The sequence below is a fragment of the Cyprinodon tularosa genome, unplaced genomic scaffold, assembly GCF_016077235.1.
Source record: "Cyprinodon tularosa strain WSP-4 unplaced genomic scaffold, ASM1607723v1 ctg330, whole genome shotgun sequence".
NCBI classification, from domain to species: Eukaryota; Metazoa; Chordata; class Actinopteri; order Cyprinodontiformes; family Cyprinodontidae; genus Cyprinodon; species Cyprinodon tularosa.
In genome coordinates this window covers 647,955-670,228 of record NW_024039042.1, presented here as the reverse complement: position 1 = coordinate 670,228, position 22,274 = coordinate 647,955, and the positions used below count along the sequence as shown (strand labels likewise).

Genomic DNA, 22,274 nt, shown 5'->3' with positions numbered 1-22,274 from the left:
ATAAAATTTTATAAAAGCTCATTACAGTCTGTATACATTTCACCTAGTAATTTTAGTTCTTGTGTCTTGCGAGTTCAACAAAGAGAAAGTTGAGGTATTTAATTTTTCAGTTTGTAGTTGTTGATTTTCATTATTCCATAATTATTAACACAAATTCAGGCATAAAGAAGCACCTTTATAATCATAGTGTAACTGATTTTTTGTTTTTCAATCCTTTACATTGAGCCCATGTTTGCATCCAATCCTTCTCCATCAAGCTCAGTCATGTTCACCATGGAAACCAAATGAGGAGGAAAAAAAGCAGAGGCCTTGACTGTCTTCAAATGCTGTTAATGACGCTGGCCTTGTCACAGCCATACCCAATATGGAGAGACATAGCGAAAGGCTTGAGTCTAGAAGAACAAAGATGTATGCATTTAATTGAAGCTGAAGTAAGTTTGTTTCTGACTTCCAGAGTCAAGGACCATATATTTGTGTCTGAAGTTATGCCCACTGGGTTTTAAAGTGTGACTCGTTGTTTCTCATCTGACTTTGTTGTACCACAACAGCAGCTTGACTTCTCCACAAGACTATAATCATGATAGATCAATAGGCTGTCTGCTCACTGAACCAGCCTTTCTTCTCATGTGTTTCCAACAGCATGTTTGATGCGGCATGATTACGTATCTGGTCACCATGGAAGTACAGCCTGACTGATGTCACCGCTCATAGCCAACTCTTTGCCTGGATCTTCAAATGTGAATAAGAAGCAGAGCAACATATCCAACTCATGTTATAAGTTTATACATTAAATGGGTTTTATAAAATAAAATCTGATAAATGGGCCCTTCTACATACCGGTATTTAAAACTTGAAAAATATGTAAATTAATATTTTAAATCTAAAATGTATAATAGATGATTACTAAATAATCTATACTATACTATAAATAATTCACCTCAAGTTTGACCTGTCCAAAGCTTTCTGATATCTAGAGGGGATAAAACATGGTTATATTGTCACATGGTTATATTGCATATTAAATTAATTAAAAAAAACATAGTTTAAGCAAATAAATATCCTCTTTTTGTACATTGACTGCATAATGCTTTAAATTTGAACACTTTAAAGCAACATTTTAATTCTTAGGTTAAACCTAAGTATATATATATATATATATATATATATATATATATATATATATATATATATATATATATATATATATATATATATATATATATATATATATATATATATATAACTGAATTATTATATTATATATTAGGAATTAATCAAATTCCTCATGTTACCCATGTTACTCATTCACCAATTGGAGAAGAAATACAAAACATTCCTATTTAAATGTGTTCTTTAGTAACATGACTGCTATGTTTTAACAATGGCTCAAGTTTTATAAAAGCATAATTGAGATAACTGAATAACAATTGCCAAGCAGTGAATGTAAAACCATTATATCAATTCTGGTCAATAAATGACATCCTGAGGAATGGAGTCATTTCTCACAGGCAACATATTTATCCTGGATTCAGCAGTTTAAAGATCTCCAGAACCTCCTGAAGGTTGAGAACACAGAAAATGATGCTTAAAACTCATAAATCATTCCTCTGCATGTCCCCTTTTCTCCCAGAGGGACGAAGGTAAGCATACTGCAGCTGTACATAGTACCACAAAACAGCTTTTTAGATCTTTCCCCAAAAAGATTTTCGTCTGTCTGCCTGTCTGCCTGTCTGTCTGTGTCTAGGTGTATAATGTATATGGAGTACTTGTTGTTGTCGATCACCAATATCATAACAAACAGTCCCACTATTTCTCAATGACTCCTTTCTCTACAGACTCACTGTTGACAATGTAATTGAGCAACTGTGTGAAGTCGACTCAGTGAAAACATGGCTGTAATTTATCATTTTAGGCCCAAATTTCCTACAGCAGAGAAATAGCCAACAGCAACTGTCTGAAGCTGTCCTACAAGGTAAGCAAACACCAGCGTGAGTACACTTTCAGATACACACAGAGCGAGGATTTGAGAAAGCTCACATCTTTGTGCTTTCCTCATGCGGAGCCTAGTCTCAGTGTGTATGCTAAACAGAAGGCATCTGTTTTCTACGTAGGAGGCTGTATCGCTCAAATCTGAATAACTGTCATCTGTGTGAGACTTATTAAGCTTGTCTCAGCATGAGGCTAAAACCACACAGACGCAAATGAAAGGGAATTATTCACAGAGCACCTCTACCCCCTCCATCTACATTTATTAAAGTTTGATTTGTCTCTAAGCAGCATTCATTGTATAACATTTTTAAAATTTAATGCTTATTGTGCTGATGAAACACAATGATAATGAGAAAGGTATTTTTGTGAGCTAGTTTACTGTAAGAAGGTGCATGCACAATGTTTGCAGATCAGTGTATGTGTGTGTCTGTGCGTCTGTAATCTATCTAGGTGTGAAAACATCTGCATGTGCTTCATGTTAATGAGTCAGGGTGTTAGCATTTGCTCGCAGGCTAGTAGAGGATGCCACTAGCCTGCTTCCTCCTTATGCTCTCAACCTGAGGCTCTACCACAATTAAACTCTATATCCTTCATTCAGAGCACAGCCATTTCTCTTCCACACCATCCTCTTTTACTTTGATCTGTTCATTTCTTTTGATCAACTTCTCTTTATTGCTTACTTTGTTTTAAATTTAACCAAAGTTAGATGCAACTGTGGCAGCCTTAACTAGAGTTGTACTGAATGTGTCTTAAGTTTCAGCATATTTGACCTCTAATCAAGTAAAAACTACTTAACAGTTTGCATGTAGAATAGAGAAGATAACTTTTAAAGTTTCAAAGTTTCGGCACAAATCACCACCTGATCAGAAGAAGTGTCCTGTGGGTAAACAATATTTGTTTTAAATAGTGTTGCACCGATACCGATACCAGTATCGGGCAGGGCCCCGATCCAGCACTAAAATGGTTGTATCGGTATTGGTGAGTACGAACAAATTGGGCCATTTGAAAGCCAAAAGTTTATTCAACTATTGTCACCCATTCCAGGTAGGAAAAAAAAAGTTCTACTGGATTCACTTTGTATTAGTCTTTTTCCTGCTTCACAAAGGTAGGCAGCAGCTTGACAAAGCCGTGATGGCATTTATTTTACATCCAAGTAGTATGCAGTTCTTCATATACACACACACACACACACATCAATTTCAAACAGATGGTATTGGTATCGTCCAATACTGCACAGCCAGGTATCAGATGTTGGTATCAGGGCCAAAAAATGGCATCGGTGCAACACTAGTTTTAAACTTTATTATTCTTTGCCATTCTGGTATCTAACACACACATTTCTTTTCTTTCTTACATTTCTTTTAAAAATCTGATCTTTTAAAAATCATCACAGAGCATGTCACTTTTTTTTAACAAAGCATTAGAAAATGTTTGAAAACTGAAATGCATTATAAAATAACTTTTACTGCTCAAAATCTTAGGCTTTAATTCATTATGACTTTCAAATGTCCTAATAATTAAATAGAAATGAAGAAATTACTTTAAGCACTTCTCCACCGGCATGTGCCAGAACTACAGAAATTAAAGTTCTAGGATGAGATAATTGAACCTTGGTGTAGTTGGGTTCTCACAAGATTAATGCCCGATAAAAAAGTATGAATAGATATATCTTGCAGAGTGATAAAAATCCTAATCTGACAGCAAAAAAATCGACAGGGTTAGTGTTGACAACAATCTGCAATATTAATCCTTTGGGGTTACTTTCGATACAGAACAACATCATTGAATTAAAAAGTTCTTCTTCTTCAGAAAAAAAGATTCAATCTTACATAATACTGGATGTAATGATTGTGTGTAAGACAGGGCTCATCCAATCAGTGCACATTTTTGTAAAGAGAGTGGATGAAATAAACAACAGTCAGAAGCTCATGTGTTTCACAAACTTTATGTTTTTTTTCTGATATGATTGGTCAACAGTATTATTATTTTGCCTGAATAAAAAAATCAAACCTGTTCAGTTGTTTTATAATACCTTTGTACTACTAGATATAAAATCAAAACTGGGAGAGGCAATCAAATGTAGTATGAGCTGTCTGATGGAGTAATGGAGTTATTCTGTTCTTCTTTTTCTTTCTTCATTAATATACCATCAGACCTTTGGTTCCCTCTCTCCTTTAATCATAAGTATGAATAAAATGCCTTCATCATCTCTGCTCAGTTGGTCTTGCATGTTTAATCAATACCTGCAGAACTGACCTGCAGCTGTTGTTAATAAATCTCTGATTTATTACCAGACGTCTGTTCACCCTCTCTCTTCAGCTTTCACACTTGTTTCTCTGTTGTGAACCCGGCTGTCATCTTAATTTCCCTGCACTTTTGTGTGGGCCTTTTTAGTGCATCTAATCCCAAATGTGTCACAAAAGCTTTCAGGCTATTTGATTAGATTTTTTCTCTCCATCTTCTTTGGGTTGCCTCAAAACTTTTTGTACATTTTTGCACTTTGGGTTTTAAACAAGGCAAACTTTCGTTTCTGCCTCGTGCTTTTTTCAGCTCATTAATCATTAAAAGATTTTGGTGCCTTTGTTCTTCCTTTGTATTTTTTAGCATTCCTATTGTTTCTCTCCTTCTCTCCATCTCTCCACAAACACCATGTTTTTCATTTTCTCTCATCTGTCTCTTCTCCTTTCTCCATGTTTCCTTTAAAACAGTTTTTTTTTCTCAGCATATTAATTTGTCCTCGTTATATTCGCTTAACAGGATTTGGAGGTTAGCCTGTCCTCAACCATCAATTCATCATCAACCCAACTATCAATTTAACCCAGTCAAAAAGCTGGCAGACACCTATGGAGATATCGGCATGTAATTATGTTCCTTTGTCTCAGTGGTGGAGCCTCCGTCACTTTGCTGTGACATCTTTTTATTTTATTCCAGTACAGACAATTTCACTGACACCACATCATATAATACCGAGGGGGATTTAGAATTAGGCAAGCCTAGGGCCCCAAGTTTCTGGGGGCTCAATAAAACTCTGTTTACATGTATGGTTAATACAACAATTTCTTCAAATACCATCACATGGCTTATATTATTAAGTCTGTCTCAGACCCTCCCCTTCAGTGTCCACCACATTGGATCAGTCAATTTGCTAAACATGTGCAAAAAGGTCTAAACAGACAGCAGCAAACTGTTTTAAAACAAACGGTGCCAAGAGCAGTGTTGGCAAATTAGTGCTTTCGTTGCTATATTTGCCGACTTTTCAAACCCATCTAACACTTTTATTTCAAAAAAAGCATCTAGTGTCAAATCTAGCGACTTTTTTCTGCTGCTGGAGATTTTGGCGACAACATATAAAATCACCAAACTCTGCTCTCCAGAGCAAGTAGATTTGTAACCCTGCTCTCCTCTATCTTGTCTCCTGTCATGATTCACGCAGCTAATAATTCATATAAATGAAAAATGGAGAACAGATAAGCAGATCATGGCTTGTCTACACTGAAAAGAAGGACTGAGCTATTTACTTTTGCCGTCGCCTTTTTGGAAACAAAGGAGGGACCAATAAGCGAAGTTAGAATGGGCTTAGTGGTTGGAAAAAGTCTTTCATTTATTTTGCCGTCGCATGAAAAGTCAGCTGAGTACAAAACATAGAGATTAAAACAACAAGAAAAGGGACAAGAAGAGAGGGACAAAACATAGAGCAAAAAATGTATGTCTATTCTATTGAAATTTCTGTATGTTTATCAAGGTTCTGTTTTATGTGTTGTCTTCTCAATTCAGAGGGCCCCCTGCCTGTCTTTGCCTAGGACCCCACATTTCCTAAATCCGCCCCTGTGTAATACCATCGCACATTTATTAGGATCTTTTACAAAGAATCCTTAAGAAGCCTTGTATTCCAGTGAATTGCTCTTCCTCTCATACTTATGAATGTTCAGTTGGATTGTGTTCATTCAGGAGGGAAAATATCCAATACGGGCTCAAACTATTTATTTACATAATACATAATATAAAGAAACAGCTTTTTTAAATGAATTATTCTTCATATTATCTGCATAAACAGAAGGTATAACAAAAACAGCAAGAGGATCTTCCTGTTTCACTGCATAACTAATATGAGGCAATGTCCTGTCTCTTTTAGCCATTTTCCAAAATGCAGTAGACTGGGAAAATGCATTTCTAGGTAGGAAAAGTAGTTATTACCTTATGAATTAAAGGCTAGAGAAAAATACAACAACTGTTATTTGTCTGAATTTGCTCATATCTATAAGCAAAAGACTAACAAAAAAATACAAAGTTTAAAATAAAAGTTTATAACAACTGGAGTTGGTAGAGATTAGATCTATATCAATCATACAAATAGGTGAACTGAATAACTCAATGATCTAGTGGCTGATCTTTAACTTTATCTTGATGTTAAATAGAGCTTGTTTTATTGAAGTTGGTATTTTGTGACTCCAGTTCCTTTGTGCGAGGTCTAATATTACCGCAGTGCAATTTAGCACAGTAACCTCACACCAACAAATTTTCCTTAAATTCAGTTAACTAGCAAACCCACTTTTACTAAAAAACTTTTCATGACAAAAATCTGGATCTAAACACCTCATTAGAATGTCTTGATTTTATTTCCCTGTAAAAACTATAAATAGACAGTTTTATTTTTCTTTGCTGCTTTACTTTTATGCATAAGAGAAATGTTCTGTTTGTCGCACTTTACAAAGGAATCTAGTTTTGTCAAATTATAATATTGCCGAAATCCCACTGTTAGAACTCTGATGTATGGGTTGGATAGAAGCTTTAACCCAATGAAAGAAAAGAGGGAAATAGTTAATGAAAAAAAAATACAATACAAATAATAAAAAATAAAACTTATTTAAGACTTATGAGGCCTGAAGTTGAGATGATTGAATAATATGAAGCTAAGGCGGAAATTCAACTGAAGAACTTCCATTCAATCTGAGGCTGATCCGCCTCCGATGCAGCCAACCCGCTTCAAGCCACTTTCCTCGATGCCCAATCATCTTCCAGCACTCTACTTAAAGCCACTCCAAATCAGCTCTAGGCCTGCTCTTCAACAAGCGCAAGATCTATCGCTCCTATGTCGGACTTTGATTCAGACAACCCACCTCCATCCCCTTCTCCACTATTGTAGTAAGCTCATCCGACTCCTCCTCGATGCTCCTTCAACCTCACCTCCAGTGTGTACTCCCTCCAGACTTTCATGGAGTTCCCTGTCACTTTAAACGGTCCGGCAGAAGACCGCCACGTTGAGCCTGGTTCTGCCAGAGATTTCTTCCCAAAGGGGAGTTTTTTCTCTCCACAGTCGCTTCATGCTTGCTCTTCATGGACAGTTTATGCAAACTTTGTTCATTCAGTGACATCTAACTCAAGCATCACCCTGTATACCAGCCTCTATGGATTAACCAAACTTCATCTATCTAAACTCCACCACCAGTTTCAGGCCCGGGGGGAATATCCTTATTCTCATACATCAGTTTATCTGCATTTATAAATCAGCGTTTATGTTTCCTGCCGAGGCCTGAGCGCCAAAGTTCAAACTATCATATCAATAAACTCTTCTAATTGCATCTTTCTCTCTCTGTGAGTTTTTCAGATTGAAATAATATTTCATGTCTTTTAAGACCCTTCAGAAAGCCTAAACACCTAAGAAATTCAAACTTAAAGCACAGCAGTACATTTTTAGAGCTAGAATGGAATACAGCATTCATCTATCTTTAAAGGAGCATAGCATCCATTCTAAAGTATTTGCAGATGTTTGCCCCCCTCTAGCAACAACATAAAAAAGAAAACCAATGTTGTGCACATGCATGATGGAAGAGGATCGCAGTCTGCTGCTGCGACTGAACAGGTCCTTTATTTAAAGGCTTAATGTCTTCTGAGATGAGAAAGTTATAACTATTGAAGGGATTCTGGACAGAGCCTCTCACCTTTTTGGCAAAAAGAGAGCTGACTTTGAGTAATCTTTTATTCCAAAGGCAGATCTGAGCTCTGTTCACTTACTAAAAACTGCTCCAATATTCACATGTCTTATTGATCTAAGGCCTATTTGGAGTCATATTGATCCGATTCCTACAAGGCCTTTTTCGTTGCATTAGACAAAGCACAGAAAAAGTGGCCAGGTGAAGGAGGGTGTGGAGAGTTAGCTGTGATGTCTGATACTTTGAAAACTCATCAGAATGCAGAAATAAATTCTCAGCTAGGAACTGAAGTTAAAAAATATACAGCCGAGGCCTTCTAAATACTGCAGTAACAGTGAAGTATTATAGTAGTATAGCCGCATGAAGAAAAACTTCACATGGGAAACAATTTGTGTATGACCTCACCAGGTTCACATATACAGGTGTGGCGCTCCCAGACGTCAGAGCAGCGGCTGTGAGCTGGACAAGGGGATGAAACACAGGGATTTCCAACGTTACAGCCAGTCTCTACTTTGATGGCTTTGGATGGACGCGGGAGTGCAGGGGCATCTGGCCTCATGCCCAGACGAACTCCCTGTAGTTAGAAGCAATCGGGTCATCAGTGACGTAATAAATAGATGAGAAACGGCTGACATTGAAAGCTTTAACTTATCTCTGTCTGAAATACATGAAAAATTCTTTGCTTTAATCTTCACCTGTATGCATCCTTTAATCCCGCTCTGGACCTCGCCAGAGCCCAGCACTCCTCCAACGTGGAGATGTTTCACCTTCAAGCCATGAATCTCATTTCCCACGATCACTGTTCCCTGATAGGAAGCACAGACAGGAAGGTGAAGGGGTTAGTTTAAAGGGACAATTATCGTTTTTGTCATATATTTACAGTAATGGTTATATATCATAAAATTTAAACCAAAACCAAATTTTTATTTTTTAAACCAAAAATAAATAAGATGCAAAAAATTATGAAAAGAAGATCTGTATTCTTAAGTAGATGGTAAATGTTTGCTTTTGTACAAAAGTAGTGCAGCTCACCTTTAATTAAATCACAATCAACATTTTTTTTCTACCAGCTTTGCATAAGAAGTCAGCTTTTGCTCCATTCTCCCCTGCAGGATAGTATTAACTACAGGCTAAATGTTTGTGGTTTTTGTTCTGTTGGAAGGTAAAATGGTGTCTAAGTCTCTAAATTGTTTTAGGCTTCCAGCTTTCTTCAGACCATGGCTTTACCTTGGACATTCTCCCATTAAGGCCAGATTTCAGGAGTGTACAACTAATATTTACCATTTCAACACAGTATCTAACATCTGAGCTTTGTATGTCTGAGTCTCCACCATGGGCCTGTTTGCTGCTTTACTAAATAATTCCGCTTGTGGTGGCTGTATTGAACCTGACCTTAAATAAAATAAATGGGGATTAATATGCTATTAAGGTGAATTCTGAATGCAATTGTTATCACTTTAGTTCATTTAGGGCTAACAGATTTAAGGGGACTCAAATGTACAGGATACTATTTTAGATTGACTAGTTTAGCTGTTTTATTGTAGAAAATGCTAATTAAATATACTTTCTGCTTGTCTATCAAAAAAATATTTAGTGTTTACTTTTCTCCTGCAATGTTTACTGTTTATTTCACATCTCCAAATGCTTTCTGCAGTTATTTCTGTGTTTTCTCTGATGCACTTGCAGGAACATCCTGGTTAACAGCAGCAAAGAGATGAAAGTTATTATGTAACTTCGGATCATTTAAGAATCCCGACATGAAACAAGCGTTTACTCGACTTTAGCCAAATCAAAAATAATAAAGCGTATTTGCTTCTTTAAACTCATGGGCTGCCGCTTTCTTCAGACACACACATCATACAGACGTCCTCCATCATAATCTGACACAGTAATCCAGCAGAGATTAGGCAAACTAGGATTAGTGTCCCACATCTAGGGGGAGTCTGATTCTGTGCAGGGATTTTACAGAACCTGTGCCTGCTGCAAACATTTCTATCTGAGGTTTATACCTTGATGGGCCAAAAGGCCTGAACAAAATTAATAACATTGAATTAATGGGGTGAATAATATATATTTTTTTTATTTAGTTTAGAAAACTCTGTAAAAAAAAAGCCCAGAAATGACCTAGCTGCTGGAACATCTTAATACCTTTCAGTTAGTTCTGTATAAGGCATATTACCTGATAGAGCCCAAAGTCGAGGCGCAGCGTGGCAACATAGCGCGTCTCACGGCCGCTGTGGACGTCTCGCAGCTCCAGCTGGAGATCGTGCCAACGGCCATCTGCCACTTGAACCTGATCCAAACGCAAGCGTACTGGTCTGGTGGAGCCATGGGTTATTGAAAAAACCAGTTGACCGTTTATCACCTGTAAGAGATGGAAAAACATATGACAGCAAAACGGGATTATAAAACAAGAAGAGGTTTAGAAGAAAAGATCTGTGCATGTAGTTTATGTTTTAGTGAGTGTGTTTACATTATTAACCTAGAGCATGAAATCTGATGACATGGCTGCTCTGCTGCAAATATTCAGGGACTTTTAAAGCTTTTATTAGTTTTCTAAGAACGAAAAGGCTCTTATTAAAGTACATTACACAGCAGCTTATAATTTAGCATTAAACACCAAATAGACAGTCATTGTGCAATTCTGAGAATGATGTGTTATTGTCAGCGTCTATGGGACTGTATCTAACACATTTAGCTGCCTCAAAACAGTGTTTTACAATATGCTTCTGGCAGGATTTAGTCTAATAAAAGCGGAAAAGCTTCAAAACACAGCATGAAACCTAAAGAAAATGAGAGTATAATTTCTGTGACAGCATAAGAGAGAAAAGGTCTTATGCTCTTCAGAACGACCTTAATCAGAATTTATTTTAAAGAGAGGCAAACAACTTTGCTAGCAACAGGTGTGATGAAATCTCATGGCATGAGATTTCATATAAAAATTCAGCATATTCTATATAATTATTTGAAAGAGTCCATGTTATCATATTATGTTATATTTCCCATCAAAGTGAAGTGAGTAAGATGAAGTAGGCGACTTGGAGCTCAAAACCCTTGTTTACTTTGTAAAAACAAAGGAAGCAGTTCTTGATTTACCCTTTTTGTTAAGTTTACAATTTATCAATTTATCAAAACTTCCTGTTGGGTTCACTAACAAAACCCCACAACATAAATGTTGTTTGCGTGATAACATTGTGTATGTAGAAAACAGCTTCACAGACACAGACAATATCATAAGACATTTTTTAAGCTGAACGTACAGAAGCTCTCCTGGCTAACTTTAAGGTAATGATACCACAGTATCATCTTCTTTCTAGCTTTTGCTAAAGAGCATCCAGGTGTGCAGGTGGAACAGTTGTTAGTGCGCATAACCCATGTACAGAGGCCTCATTCCTCGAAACAGCCGACCCAGGTTCGAATCCGACCTGTAGTCCTTTGCCGCATGTCTCTCCCCCTCTCTCATACCCCCTTTCCTGTCAACCTACTGTCAGAAAAATGAGCCACTAGTGCTGTAAAGACAACATTTTTTTTTAAATAATAATAAAAAAAAAACTCAAAACAAAAAAGCATATGTTACAGTTTAAATATGTTTGGACTGAAATTGCAAAGAGTCAGAAGCTTTCCAGAGTCTCTCCATACTTTATTCTTGGAGTATTTAGTCCACATTTTAAACATTTACATTCTAAGATAAAAGACTGGAGGTTAGAAAGAAGATAATGTTTAAAAAAATGTTTTATTTGTCAATAAGATATGAAAGCTAAAATTCATAACATTCATTAAAATGCATCCAATAACATAATTACTAGCCTAAATGTTCCCATAGTATGCAGATGTCAATGTAAGTGACTAAGGAGTTAAACACTCAGATGTGCTCGAAAATATTAACAATTATTATTATAGTCAGTACAGTAATGAAATATAGTCCACCAAACTATATTTTAAATCCCCCTGCTAATATTCTAAATTCAAGGATTATTCCACTTTCTTTCCATGTCTGAAGAACATTTGATTATCCATGTTAAAAATCCTTAGTCATGACGAAGTGAAAGTGGTGAGCATTGGGGACCAATTAAGTTTCACTCTGAACTATGTAATAATAGGTAATATCACACAATAATGGAAAGAATGAGTTTATGGTCAATGGAAGGGACTCAAAGGGACTCTAATAGGCACCCATTTCTTGAGCTGTATTGCATAACTTTCTTGCATGAATAGAAATGGTTTAGATACAGCTAAAAAACATGTGCTTATTTTCATTTTTATGATTAGCATTGGCTTTGATGGCATCAGTAGAAACAAACCATACTGTGTCTGTACCCACCTGGAACAGCAGACTGGTGTACTGACCAGCCTGGGCCTTCAGCAGCGTCCCCTCTCTCGCTCTGGTTCTGAACACCAAGCCCAGGTACCAGGGGGTGGAGATGGTCACGTCATTCTTCAGGTCCCACATAAGGGCACTGTTCCCAAGAAACCGATGTGGGTGTGGCATGGCTTTGAAAAAAAAATTGACAAAAAAGTATGAATACAAACTATAGCAAATTATAGAAAACAAAGTATGTTAATTGATATGATAAATTACTGAATCGATGGACTTATGTATAAACAAACAAAAACGCAATGATTTATACTGATTTAATTCTTCTTTGAAGCAAAACTGCATAATCTTCGACCCAATTATTAGCTTAATGTGAGATATTTTTAAAGATTTTTCAGGTCAGTGTACATACTTGTCCATATTGATGCTCCATACTCCACACTTCTCAAAAACTTGGCTATGTAACTTGATAGGTTCAAATGGGTCACTGAATGAGTCATGTGACACGAAGTGCTGTTTTATTGAGGTCTCAGCTAACCTAGAGGGTGAATGTGGTCTTGTCTTTACCAGTATTTCTTTTACATCTGCTGGTCCAAAGTGGTCTGCTACCAGATATCAAGACAAGGTAGGAGACTGTTTAATTATGCAAAGTGCATCGTTCCTAGCCTTAGAGATGGAAACCTGGAAGTTAAAGGTCTAGCACCCCTAGTTGCTAAAATGTACACAGTGTTGCTTAAAGATACAAAAACAAGGGTGCTTTACAACATAATTTACCTACAGATAAAAAAAAAAAAACAACTAAACAAGTGGCATCAACTAAATGGGGAATCAGGGTGTTTATTTACATCTAATCATACCCAATAAGTAAAACCGCTTTTTCCAGAGTGTATATCTCAAAGGGAAGGTTTCTGAAAGTTTCTAGCATACGTATAATTACCCAGTGGTGTTTTATTGCCTTTTTCTTTTTAATCGACATCCACATATAATAAAACTCTAGTGATGAAAATGCTTCCACTCATACAATCAAGCAGTCTTAAATTTTTCCAAAGCTTTCAGCTGTAAAATACATTAATATAAAAGCTCAGTAGGTAAATGTAGCAAGAACAAAAGAAAGTGCAAATTAATGAATGTTGTTCTGGAAATGCAGCTAAAGAGATCAAGTCGAACTGATAATACTGTAGTGTTGCTTAGCCTAAACATGCACAAGACCCTATTTTATTTGTTAGTTGAATTACTTTAAATGGGTAAGATCCCATGAAATAATTACCCATAATTAGTCCACTATGTATATATTATATCAAACTACCATCACTGTAACGGTTAATAGTAATGCAGGAAATAAACAATTGAAGGCTCTTACTATGGCTGCAATCTTTTCCTCCATATCCTAGAGGACAATCACAGGAGAAGGTCTCCCAGCTTACCCTGCAGGTACCCCCATTTTGACATGGGTTAGACTTACAGAATGGGTGTTTGGCACTGCAACCTGTAAAAGAAAAAAAAGAAAAAACACAACTATGAAAGGTCATTCATAAAATGCCGCAGACATGCAACTCATACAGCACTGCAGATCAATAAGGAAAAGCTCATGTTTTAGTTGCTTAATACAGACATGGTAACTCATCTTGAAAGTTTAACTGCTGTCAGTATCAATGAGCATTTTCTATGTTTTACGGTTTATTTGTGACTAAATTCTAGCTCCATAATGTTACTAAATAGGCTTAGTGAATAATTGTCGACTAAATGGTGTTTTAAATATGCAAACCTGGCAATCGGACGTGGAGTTTTAGATTTTTATACTCAGGTTTTAAAAAGGCTGGCTTTCTATTAGCTTTGATTATGTTCATTAGTTGCTTAGCCTTTCAGGAGGTCTTTTAAAGTGGTTTTATAAACCAACTGGTTGTTTTTTTTTAATTTCCTGACTACTTTTTGTTATAGGTGCCTTTTTTTTCTAAATAACCTTCGCATTCTAGTTCTCTATAGTATTTTTTATAAAATAGGGATACTATCTCAGAAACATGTTTATACTTAAGGTTATGAATTTTCTCCAAAAACAAACTATTTCGACAATTTGGTTAACATGTTTTTAGCTGTCCAGCAACAAAAATTTTTTCACATATAGTTTCTTTTTCTTTCTAAAATTCACATCTTTCTTGTATTTGTTTTTTTTCCCCCACAAGATGAGTACATTGTATGTCTCTATTTAAATGAAAAAAAAAGCATGTACAAATATAGCATTAATAGTAAAAGTGCATTATTTTATACTGCATTAGAATTTGTACCGAAAAAAAAAACCATTAGGTTTGTATGACTTGTAAACAACAAATAAACAGTATTTCATACACATCACATCCAAACAGATCTGGTAATTTAGTCACTACTCAAATATGCAATAAAAGAATCTTATAAACAATGAAAAAGTGCAATTTTAACATTTAAACCAATCGTCCAGACAAGTGGACTTTTAAGAATTCAATTACGATATTAATGAAAACAAAATCAACACAATTAAAAATTAACAGCTTAAACTGTCTAACTATTCTCAATGAAGAAAAAAATCTCTACTAGATATTTGAATAAAGGTATCTGTTATTTTTTGCAATATAACATATAACATATTTGACAAAAAATCAAAAACATAAATGACAGGTTACCTTCCACTAAAATTAACTGGAACCCACTGCTAATTTTTGGCATTTGATGCCACATTTTTGTCATGTAGTCAAGTCATGAATGCATTTAGGAAAGCATCTTCAACTTCAGGTTGTTTACTTTTGGGGACAGTTTAAATACATCCAACTCCAGGAAAAGTTTTTGGAAGACAAAGTGTCGAGCAGAGTGGAAGGGGTATACCAAGTTCAGGGCATATATCAGTCCCATGAGCAGCGAGAAGGCTTTTGCAGGACCGTAGCTCCCTGCCAAAATGACTGCTGTCGCGACTGCTCTGTGTGTGATCCTGTAACGTCTGGACTCTGAACAGAATCAGTCCTGCTGTGACCTACAGTGCGCATGCACCGTACGTGCGTTTCAAAACGCTATATTTCTAATGTAAAGTTTATGTAGTATTTTGAGGTTTATTTGTTTGTGTTTATACCGCTATTAAACATTTAAATAGTATAAGGAAGTCTAACAAACACTTACTTTTTCCCCAAAATTCATGTATTACATAAAAAAAAAAATAATTTTTATTTCAAAAACTCTAGTATTTAGAAATTAGGACAAATACTCTATTAGAGTTTACTGCACCAAAAAGGAACTTTTTTCAGTGTGGATGAGAGACACAAAATATTTCTAAAGCAGATTTTTTTATTTTTTAACGAAGACAGCATTAATTTTTAAGTTAAAATACTCAACCTTCCAAAACCTCTGTGAAATCAACTGTAACATGACTAAATGACCTTTACTAACTGAATAGAAGACTGTATCTAAGCAATGAAACTGTATTTTAAAAAAGGAATACACTTTTAACAACACAGAGTTTATTTGCATCTTGGATTTAAACTTTACTAAATGAACAACTGATGTTCAACCTTTACTCCTACACCTCTAGAAATATTCTGTGATTAAATCATGCACTTTCTTGTTGCTTTAAAGACAGTTAGCGATACATCCTATAAATCCACAATATTTTCTAATGATCAAAATCTAGCTTTATATCGTTAAATTCTAAAGAACATTAATTAGATAGAACCATCCCATGTGAGGTTCTCTGCAAATTGTGTTTATAATAATGAAAACTTTTACAAATATTAATATAACCTTCGTTTACTGCCATTTGTTTAAAGGGCCAGGTAAGAATTTTTGTTTTTATGGGGAAAATAAATTATCATTATCGAATAATAATGATAATTTTTTAAGCAACACATGAGAGTAGTAGCACTGACCAGAAAGTGTCCCATTGTTGGCAATAAATCCAGCCAGATCCAGTGCTTTGTTGTCAATGTGCAGGTCTTTCATGCAACCGATAAACTCCCTGCTGCCAAAGGGAAAGTTGTCAGGCACATTAGGGACTCCCCCCAGAAATAAAGGGCCAGTCAGATCCAGAGACCTAAGAAACAAGAGCAGGAATGAGAAGAAAGGGGGGGGAAAAAACGTTTAAGACCATAAAAACAGGATTATTCGTAAAAGATGAAGGAGACGGATGGGAAAAAAAGAGCCTGGAATGTAAGAGGAGAGCATATGTGGGGTAAGGGATTTACAAAATCCAGATTAAATGTGGCATCAAAGGTAAACTTAAAAAAAATATATGAGATTTTGAAATGAATATTCTAAGCACCAAAGAAATAAATGTATACTGCTCTGATGCTTTTAACATTAACATTGGAGCTTGATAAGGAGGAGGCATGCGAAGACAGGTGCAGAACATGCAATGGATTAAACATGCTTTGAGCAAATCTCTGGAGAGGTGGTCGATACTATGAAAAGTAAAATGTGAGGTACTGAAGATGTTAATGGACACTAAAATATAGCAAGTGATCATAGATCCCTGTGGATGTGACTGGAGAAACAAATAAAAGATTAAAGTTGAATTCAAAGATGGGAGAGGGGAAAGAGTGAGGTGGATAAAGAGACTGATGGAGGAAAAAACTATGTGAGAACGACAATACTGAAGGAAGTACATTTACAGCTCTGTCGGGTAAAAGAAAATAGGATTTTCATTCTTGTACTGTCTGTGAGCATTTATGTGTTTATGTCTTTACTGGAGAGTGAGCTTAGATTTTCCTAAGGACTATGACAACAAGCGCTGTATGCTAAGAAACGGATAACCATAGAAAATGTTTAATAAAAGCCAGAGGACAAATGATTGCACAGAATCAACGAAAGCTTAAGTAACAGCCGGAGCAAATATTAGCAGACAGACATTAGGAAAGGATGTGGTGTCTGAGTCAGCGGAGGCTGAGCTGCTAATGGATAAATGGAAAAGAAAAACCGTGTTGAAGTGTGAGTCTTCGACCTTCATCTTTGTTCTGTTTCTTATTCTTTTTTTTTGTTTCATCTGGAGCTGACAGGACAGCTTGGTAGGAGATTATGTAGGGAGAACAGAGATTCACACTGTGGCACGACGCTTTGTGAAAATGTGACCATGCATCTACTGTCTGGGCTTTATGCACTTGTTGGTGCATCTCAATGCTTCTGGGGTAAAGCACTATGTTTAGCAAATCAGAAAAATACACTCTACATTATATACTGGGTTTGTAAAGCTGTTTATACCTCCTGATGTTTTTCACATTTTGTTCTATTACAGCCACTGACTTAAATGTTTATTATTGGGAGCTTAGTTTATACAACTGCAGTATGTGTCCCATAATTGTTACATGAAATAATACCAGATATTAAATCTATTCAGCAAATAAAATCCTTTAAGCACTGCAAAACATGCTGCAGGTCTTTTTAAGAGTTTCTACAAGCTGGGATCATTTAGGAAAACCTTTATACTGATTCTGCTTGAAGCTGATTGGAGATCATCTGAAAAAAAAAAATTAAGCCTTGCTACTGGTCCATTTGAACCCATGATAATTCCGAACCAAGCATGATACTGCCACCACCATGTTTCAGTGAAAGATATTTGTTTTCACCACACACAGCGTTTTGCCCTGTTGGCAAATAATCCCACCTGATCCTTTAACTACCTTAGGGGCTTCTCATTGATGATGTTTGTTCACCTGTGTTTCTAATAAACCTTAGAGGCCTTCACAGAAACGTTTAATACAGTGGTGTAATACATTTACTATTTAGGTTAAGTTTTATGACACATGCTGTGTCATATATATATTTTTTTAAGTGAAAAACAGTTTTTCTTTATGCCCACAATCAGGATCTTGTGACAAATAAATGATTGTTAACACCAGTCAGGCAGAGAAGTTAATTAAAAAAAACATGGAAATAATTTTGCCTTAGTATCAATGCCTTAGGTCTCCAAAAAGCCTTCTATAGTCTCATCATCACCTAAAGATCATCTTCCAAGGTCTTCAGGGCAGAGCTCAAACAGATTAGACAGCAATGATCTGTGCTTCATTATTCTATTACTGTTTTTTTGTTTTTGTTTCTTTGATTACTGGGCACAAGAAAAAATTTTACTTATCTGATTTTTAAAGTCTAGTTAAAAAAATTCAGTGGGCTTTTATGTACGGTAAAAGGAAATAACACCAAGCAACTAAAGTACTTTGTATCAGTGATTGTCTAGATTCAGAAATACAAATACAGTTCTTTTAAAAGTAAGAAAACTTTTTTACACATACCATAAAACAACAACTCAATATATGCCAGATATTTGCCTTAACAAACAAACAAATACTTTGTTACAACAAATAAAAAAAAACTATAATCTAGAGACCTAGTTCCAGTTGGCGCACACACTTACAACAGTTACTTTGTGGAAATTGCCTTTGAATAAATGCCAAGCCTCTGATCAGTCCAAGACCACATTTGATGAAAGGTATCTGAGCCACGACACTGTAAACACCACTAAAAGCCTAGGGTTGGAGACCATTTAGAGGTTTCCACTCAGCACACTGAAAATAAATTCACTAACTAAACATATAAGAATTTAATTTAAATTAAATTAATTAATTAGTAGAGTGGAATAGGGGAAAGCATGTCCTTTTAGGGGGTCTCAAACTGTCAACAGTTTTCAGTTCCTTTGAACTCTTGGTTTTCATTCTTTAATCAAGAAAACGGTTGACTTTTTATACAACCTTTTCAAGAGTGAACAGGTGCCGAAATCTGCCGGCAAAACATGTTCGCTTTTATTATCCTGGTGCCTGCAGTTTCGATTACGTACATGAAAAACCCCTTCCACCCACCGCGGCAAACCGCAAAGAGATGACCTGGCCAGAGGCTGCTGTTAAATGGGATTCCCAATGACAGCGCACCTCCGGTATGTGGGGGTCTGAGCGGCTCCGATAGCGAAAAACAATATTTCAAGGCAGAATGGTAATCTGGATAAACTGACTGAACTGATTAAGTTTTCAGGCGGACTTTCTCACTTAAAAAACATTAAAACTACTTTTTACCCACTTATCACAGCAAATATAGCTGCCATTGTTACAGGCAAAGAAATGATAGGGTAGCTCTGCCCGACACGCATCAGACCCACTTTTCCACTTTTTCTGCGCTCCAAGCATAAAAATTAAGCAGCATGCACGTTTTTGCTGCCTTTGCTGCTTTTGGTGTGAATGCAGCATCAAGAGAAGCCCCATCTCCTGGTCAGACCCTGTAAATTAGTTAAAGGGTGGAGTCAAAGTAAAAAAATATGCAAGAGGAGGTCACTCCAGTGTCTGGAAGGTGTCTTGGAGGGGCTTCTGCTGGGAGTTGCATGGAAGTGGGCAGCCATTCGGCTGGCGTTTGACTGGGAAAGGTCATTTTGAATGGCTGCTACTGTAATATATTTTTTTAAAACAAGTTTTTTTTTTTTTTTTGGTTGTTTTAACCTCTGCTCCAAATACATATCTGTTTTCATAATCAGAGAAAATGAAACAAATCAATAAATAAACAAAGAGAAAAGACAAAAACTCACTTCTTGCTGCTGGTTTGTTTGCCCTGTGCAGCACAGCTATAATTTCCAAGCTGTGAACCAAAGCGAAGCGAGAGAGCTGTGTCACAATCATCGACGCTCACCACGGCTATCTTCTCGTCCGATGGACCTTGGGCTTCTCCGATCAAACTGCGTCTGGGCTGAACACATACATAATACATGCTAGTTTAAATAGCAATCCAAAGATAAATCCAAAGTAAAGAAATGTGTTAAGACAAGGTGACATGCAGGGAAAAGAGCAGCCTATATTTGTTAAAGAATTTAAATCATCAAATACAAATCAGTTTCAGCACCGTAACTAATGTGCAACTGTGCAAAATGTTAATAGGACAGGGAGAAAATCAGTGTTAGTGTGACAAGAAATAAAAGCAGGATAAAAGAAAACATAATAGCAGAACACGTAGTAGCACGCAGAAGACAATTGCCAACTTTCCTATAGGGTTTTTTTGTTTCAAAAAAAGGGAAAGAAAGACAGAATAGAGAAGTTAGGGAAGAGGGATGGTTTTTGTACACCCTGACACACATTCATACTCACATAGCGTGTAGCTGGCTGAGGAAAATTAAGCAAAAAAAAAATGAAGAAAATTAAAGAAGATGTGCAGCGAATATGCATGGATATATCGGAGACAAGCAAACGCCCACATAAAAAAAAAACACAGACAGAAACACATCATCTCAAATCAAAGGGCTTTGTTGGCAAAAAAAACTTTCCTGCCAACGCATCAGAAGAGCAAACAACAACAAGTGAAATGCAAACTGAAATATTTGCTCTGTGAAAGGTGTTCTAGATCAGATGTAGGTGGAGGAATAAAAATTGTAGAGAACGGCTGTGATGTGTGGTGAACGCACCTTGTTGTAGTAATGGATGTGAACCGTATGCCAGTTTCCATCGCTCACGCCACCAAGTAAGAAGGGGCTCACCTGAGTGGACGATTCACCTGCAGGCAGATGGAGGAAGATTTAACTAGACCAAGTGAACTTATTAATCACTGTTTATTTTTAAGAATAAAGCATATACTAATGGTATTTAGGATGTTAGAGATATATAGGCGATTCAATGTGAAAAGTAACAGAAATTAAATTTAATAACATTACTGTTTTTGTTCTGACTCAAAGCATTCCCTCCCAAGAGGCACAAGAAGACAGATTATTACATATGGTCCCTGCGGGGAAATTTTCTTTCCACAGTCTGCACACGTTCATGGCAGACAAGAAAAAAAATAGAGCCTTATGAGAAAAATACAGTGGACTTATTGGCTATATTCACCCTCCCGCAATGCTTTGTTCAGGCAATGTAAACAGTGCTGGCATAGCCCTGATGAGGTACCTGTGGAATATTTGAAGACCAGTTGTCCATCTTGAAGCTCCAAAGCAATGAAATCGTGCTTCTCATTGAAGCGTCCGTTGTAGAAAAGAAGACCGCTTTTCTCAAGGGTAGCAAAACTAGACAAGAGACACATAAATAGGATCCATTCAGCAAGAATTATTGCACAAACATCATTCTAGTTTTTTGCAATACATTTATACATTACAACCAATATCCTAGAAGCAGGAATCTCTTTCCGTCATAACACAGCCTGATAATGCTTTAATATGATTTGAATAAGCTGAAAATAAATTCAATCACTGATGAAACATATGTGGAGCATCCTAGACCTTTATTGGTACCAATGTTAAAAGCGAGTAAAAATCACAAAATTTTAATTGTTTTTTTGTTTTTTTTATTTCAGCAGCAGGAATATACAAAGGAAATTTTCCTTTTATCTTCTTTTACAACCGACTAACCCTGTTCTGTATTCAGATAAACTGTACCTACCATTTACCATACATCAACTGTTAGAAGTGCCTGTAAGTATGGCTGTTTTCAGCTGCTTGGAATTAGCAGATTATATAGCATGATAAGAACTGATTGGTAAAAGGCCAGTCAGGAACTACAAAAGCAGACCTTTTTGGAAATTATTAAACACATAAATACAACAACCAGTCAGATTTTTGGAGACAGCACAGAAGTGAGAAACCATTTAAATGCAAGCTGTATTTTCTGTGACATGTTTAAATTTGCCTGTCTGGTTAATTTTGTCGATGTGAGGCCGAGGCTTTAAGGAGATGACAGGAAGGCTGAAAAGAGATCAGAAGGTTCTTATGGATGTTACTTTTGCTATTGATTGGAATCTTTAGGATATACAGTATATGGTTTACAGTTAGGATCTATCTATTCTTTAAGGTTAACATGTGAGTGAGTTAGTTCTGCGAATGTTAAATGAGATTCTAGAGCACAGCTTATTAATGTTAGCTTTTTCTCATATAGATATTTGATAATGTCAATACAAAAAAAAGCTAAGAAAAGGGTTTTAGATGGTGTTCATATACTGCTTATTAGTTTTTAGAGATAAACCTACTAAGCTTAAACTATAATCATCAGATTAAAACTTTAAAAACTAAGCCATACATTTGTAACAAAATCCTAAAAGAAGCATTTTCTTTAAGAATATGAAACATTTGTACT

General features: G+C 36.1%; 1 protein-coding gene across 2 annotated transcripts in view; it reads right to left on the bottom strand.

Moving 5' to 3' along the window:
• Positions 1-22,274, bottom strand: part of celsr3 (cadherin, EGF LAG seven-pass G-type receptor 3) — a 153,726-nt gene that overhangs the window by 63,609 nt on the left and 67,843 nt on the right. The window contains exons 5-14 of one of the 2 annotated variants that reach the window (XM_038293860.1): positions 21,096-21,211; positions 20,618-20,706; positions 20,304-20,318; positions 19,751-19,908; positions 16,119-16,282; positions 13,595-13,720; positions 12,241-12,410; positions 10,099-10,284; positions 8,615-8,725; positions 8,325-8,493 (exon numbers count right to left, since the gene is read on the bottom strand). In XM_038293860.1, the coding sequence (XP_038149788.1) occupies positions 8,325-8,493; positions 8,615-8,725; positions 10,099-10,284; positions 12,241-12,410; positions 13,595-13,720; positions 16,119-16,282; positions 19,751-19,908; positions 20,304-20,318; positions 20,618-20,706; positions 21,096-21,211 (1,304 nt within the window). The remainder of the gene's footprint in view (positions 1-8,324; positions 8,494-8,614; positions 8,726-10,098; positions 10,285-12,240; positions 12,411-13,594; positions 13,721-16,118; positions 16,283-19,750; positions 19,909-20,303; positions 20,319-20,617; positions 20,707-21,095; positions 21,212-22,274) is intronic. The other variant, XM_038293861.1, reaches the window with a different exon arrangement.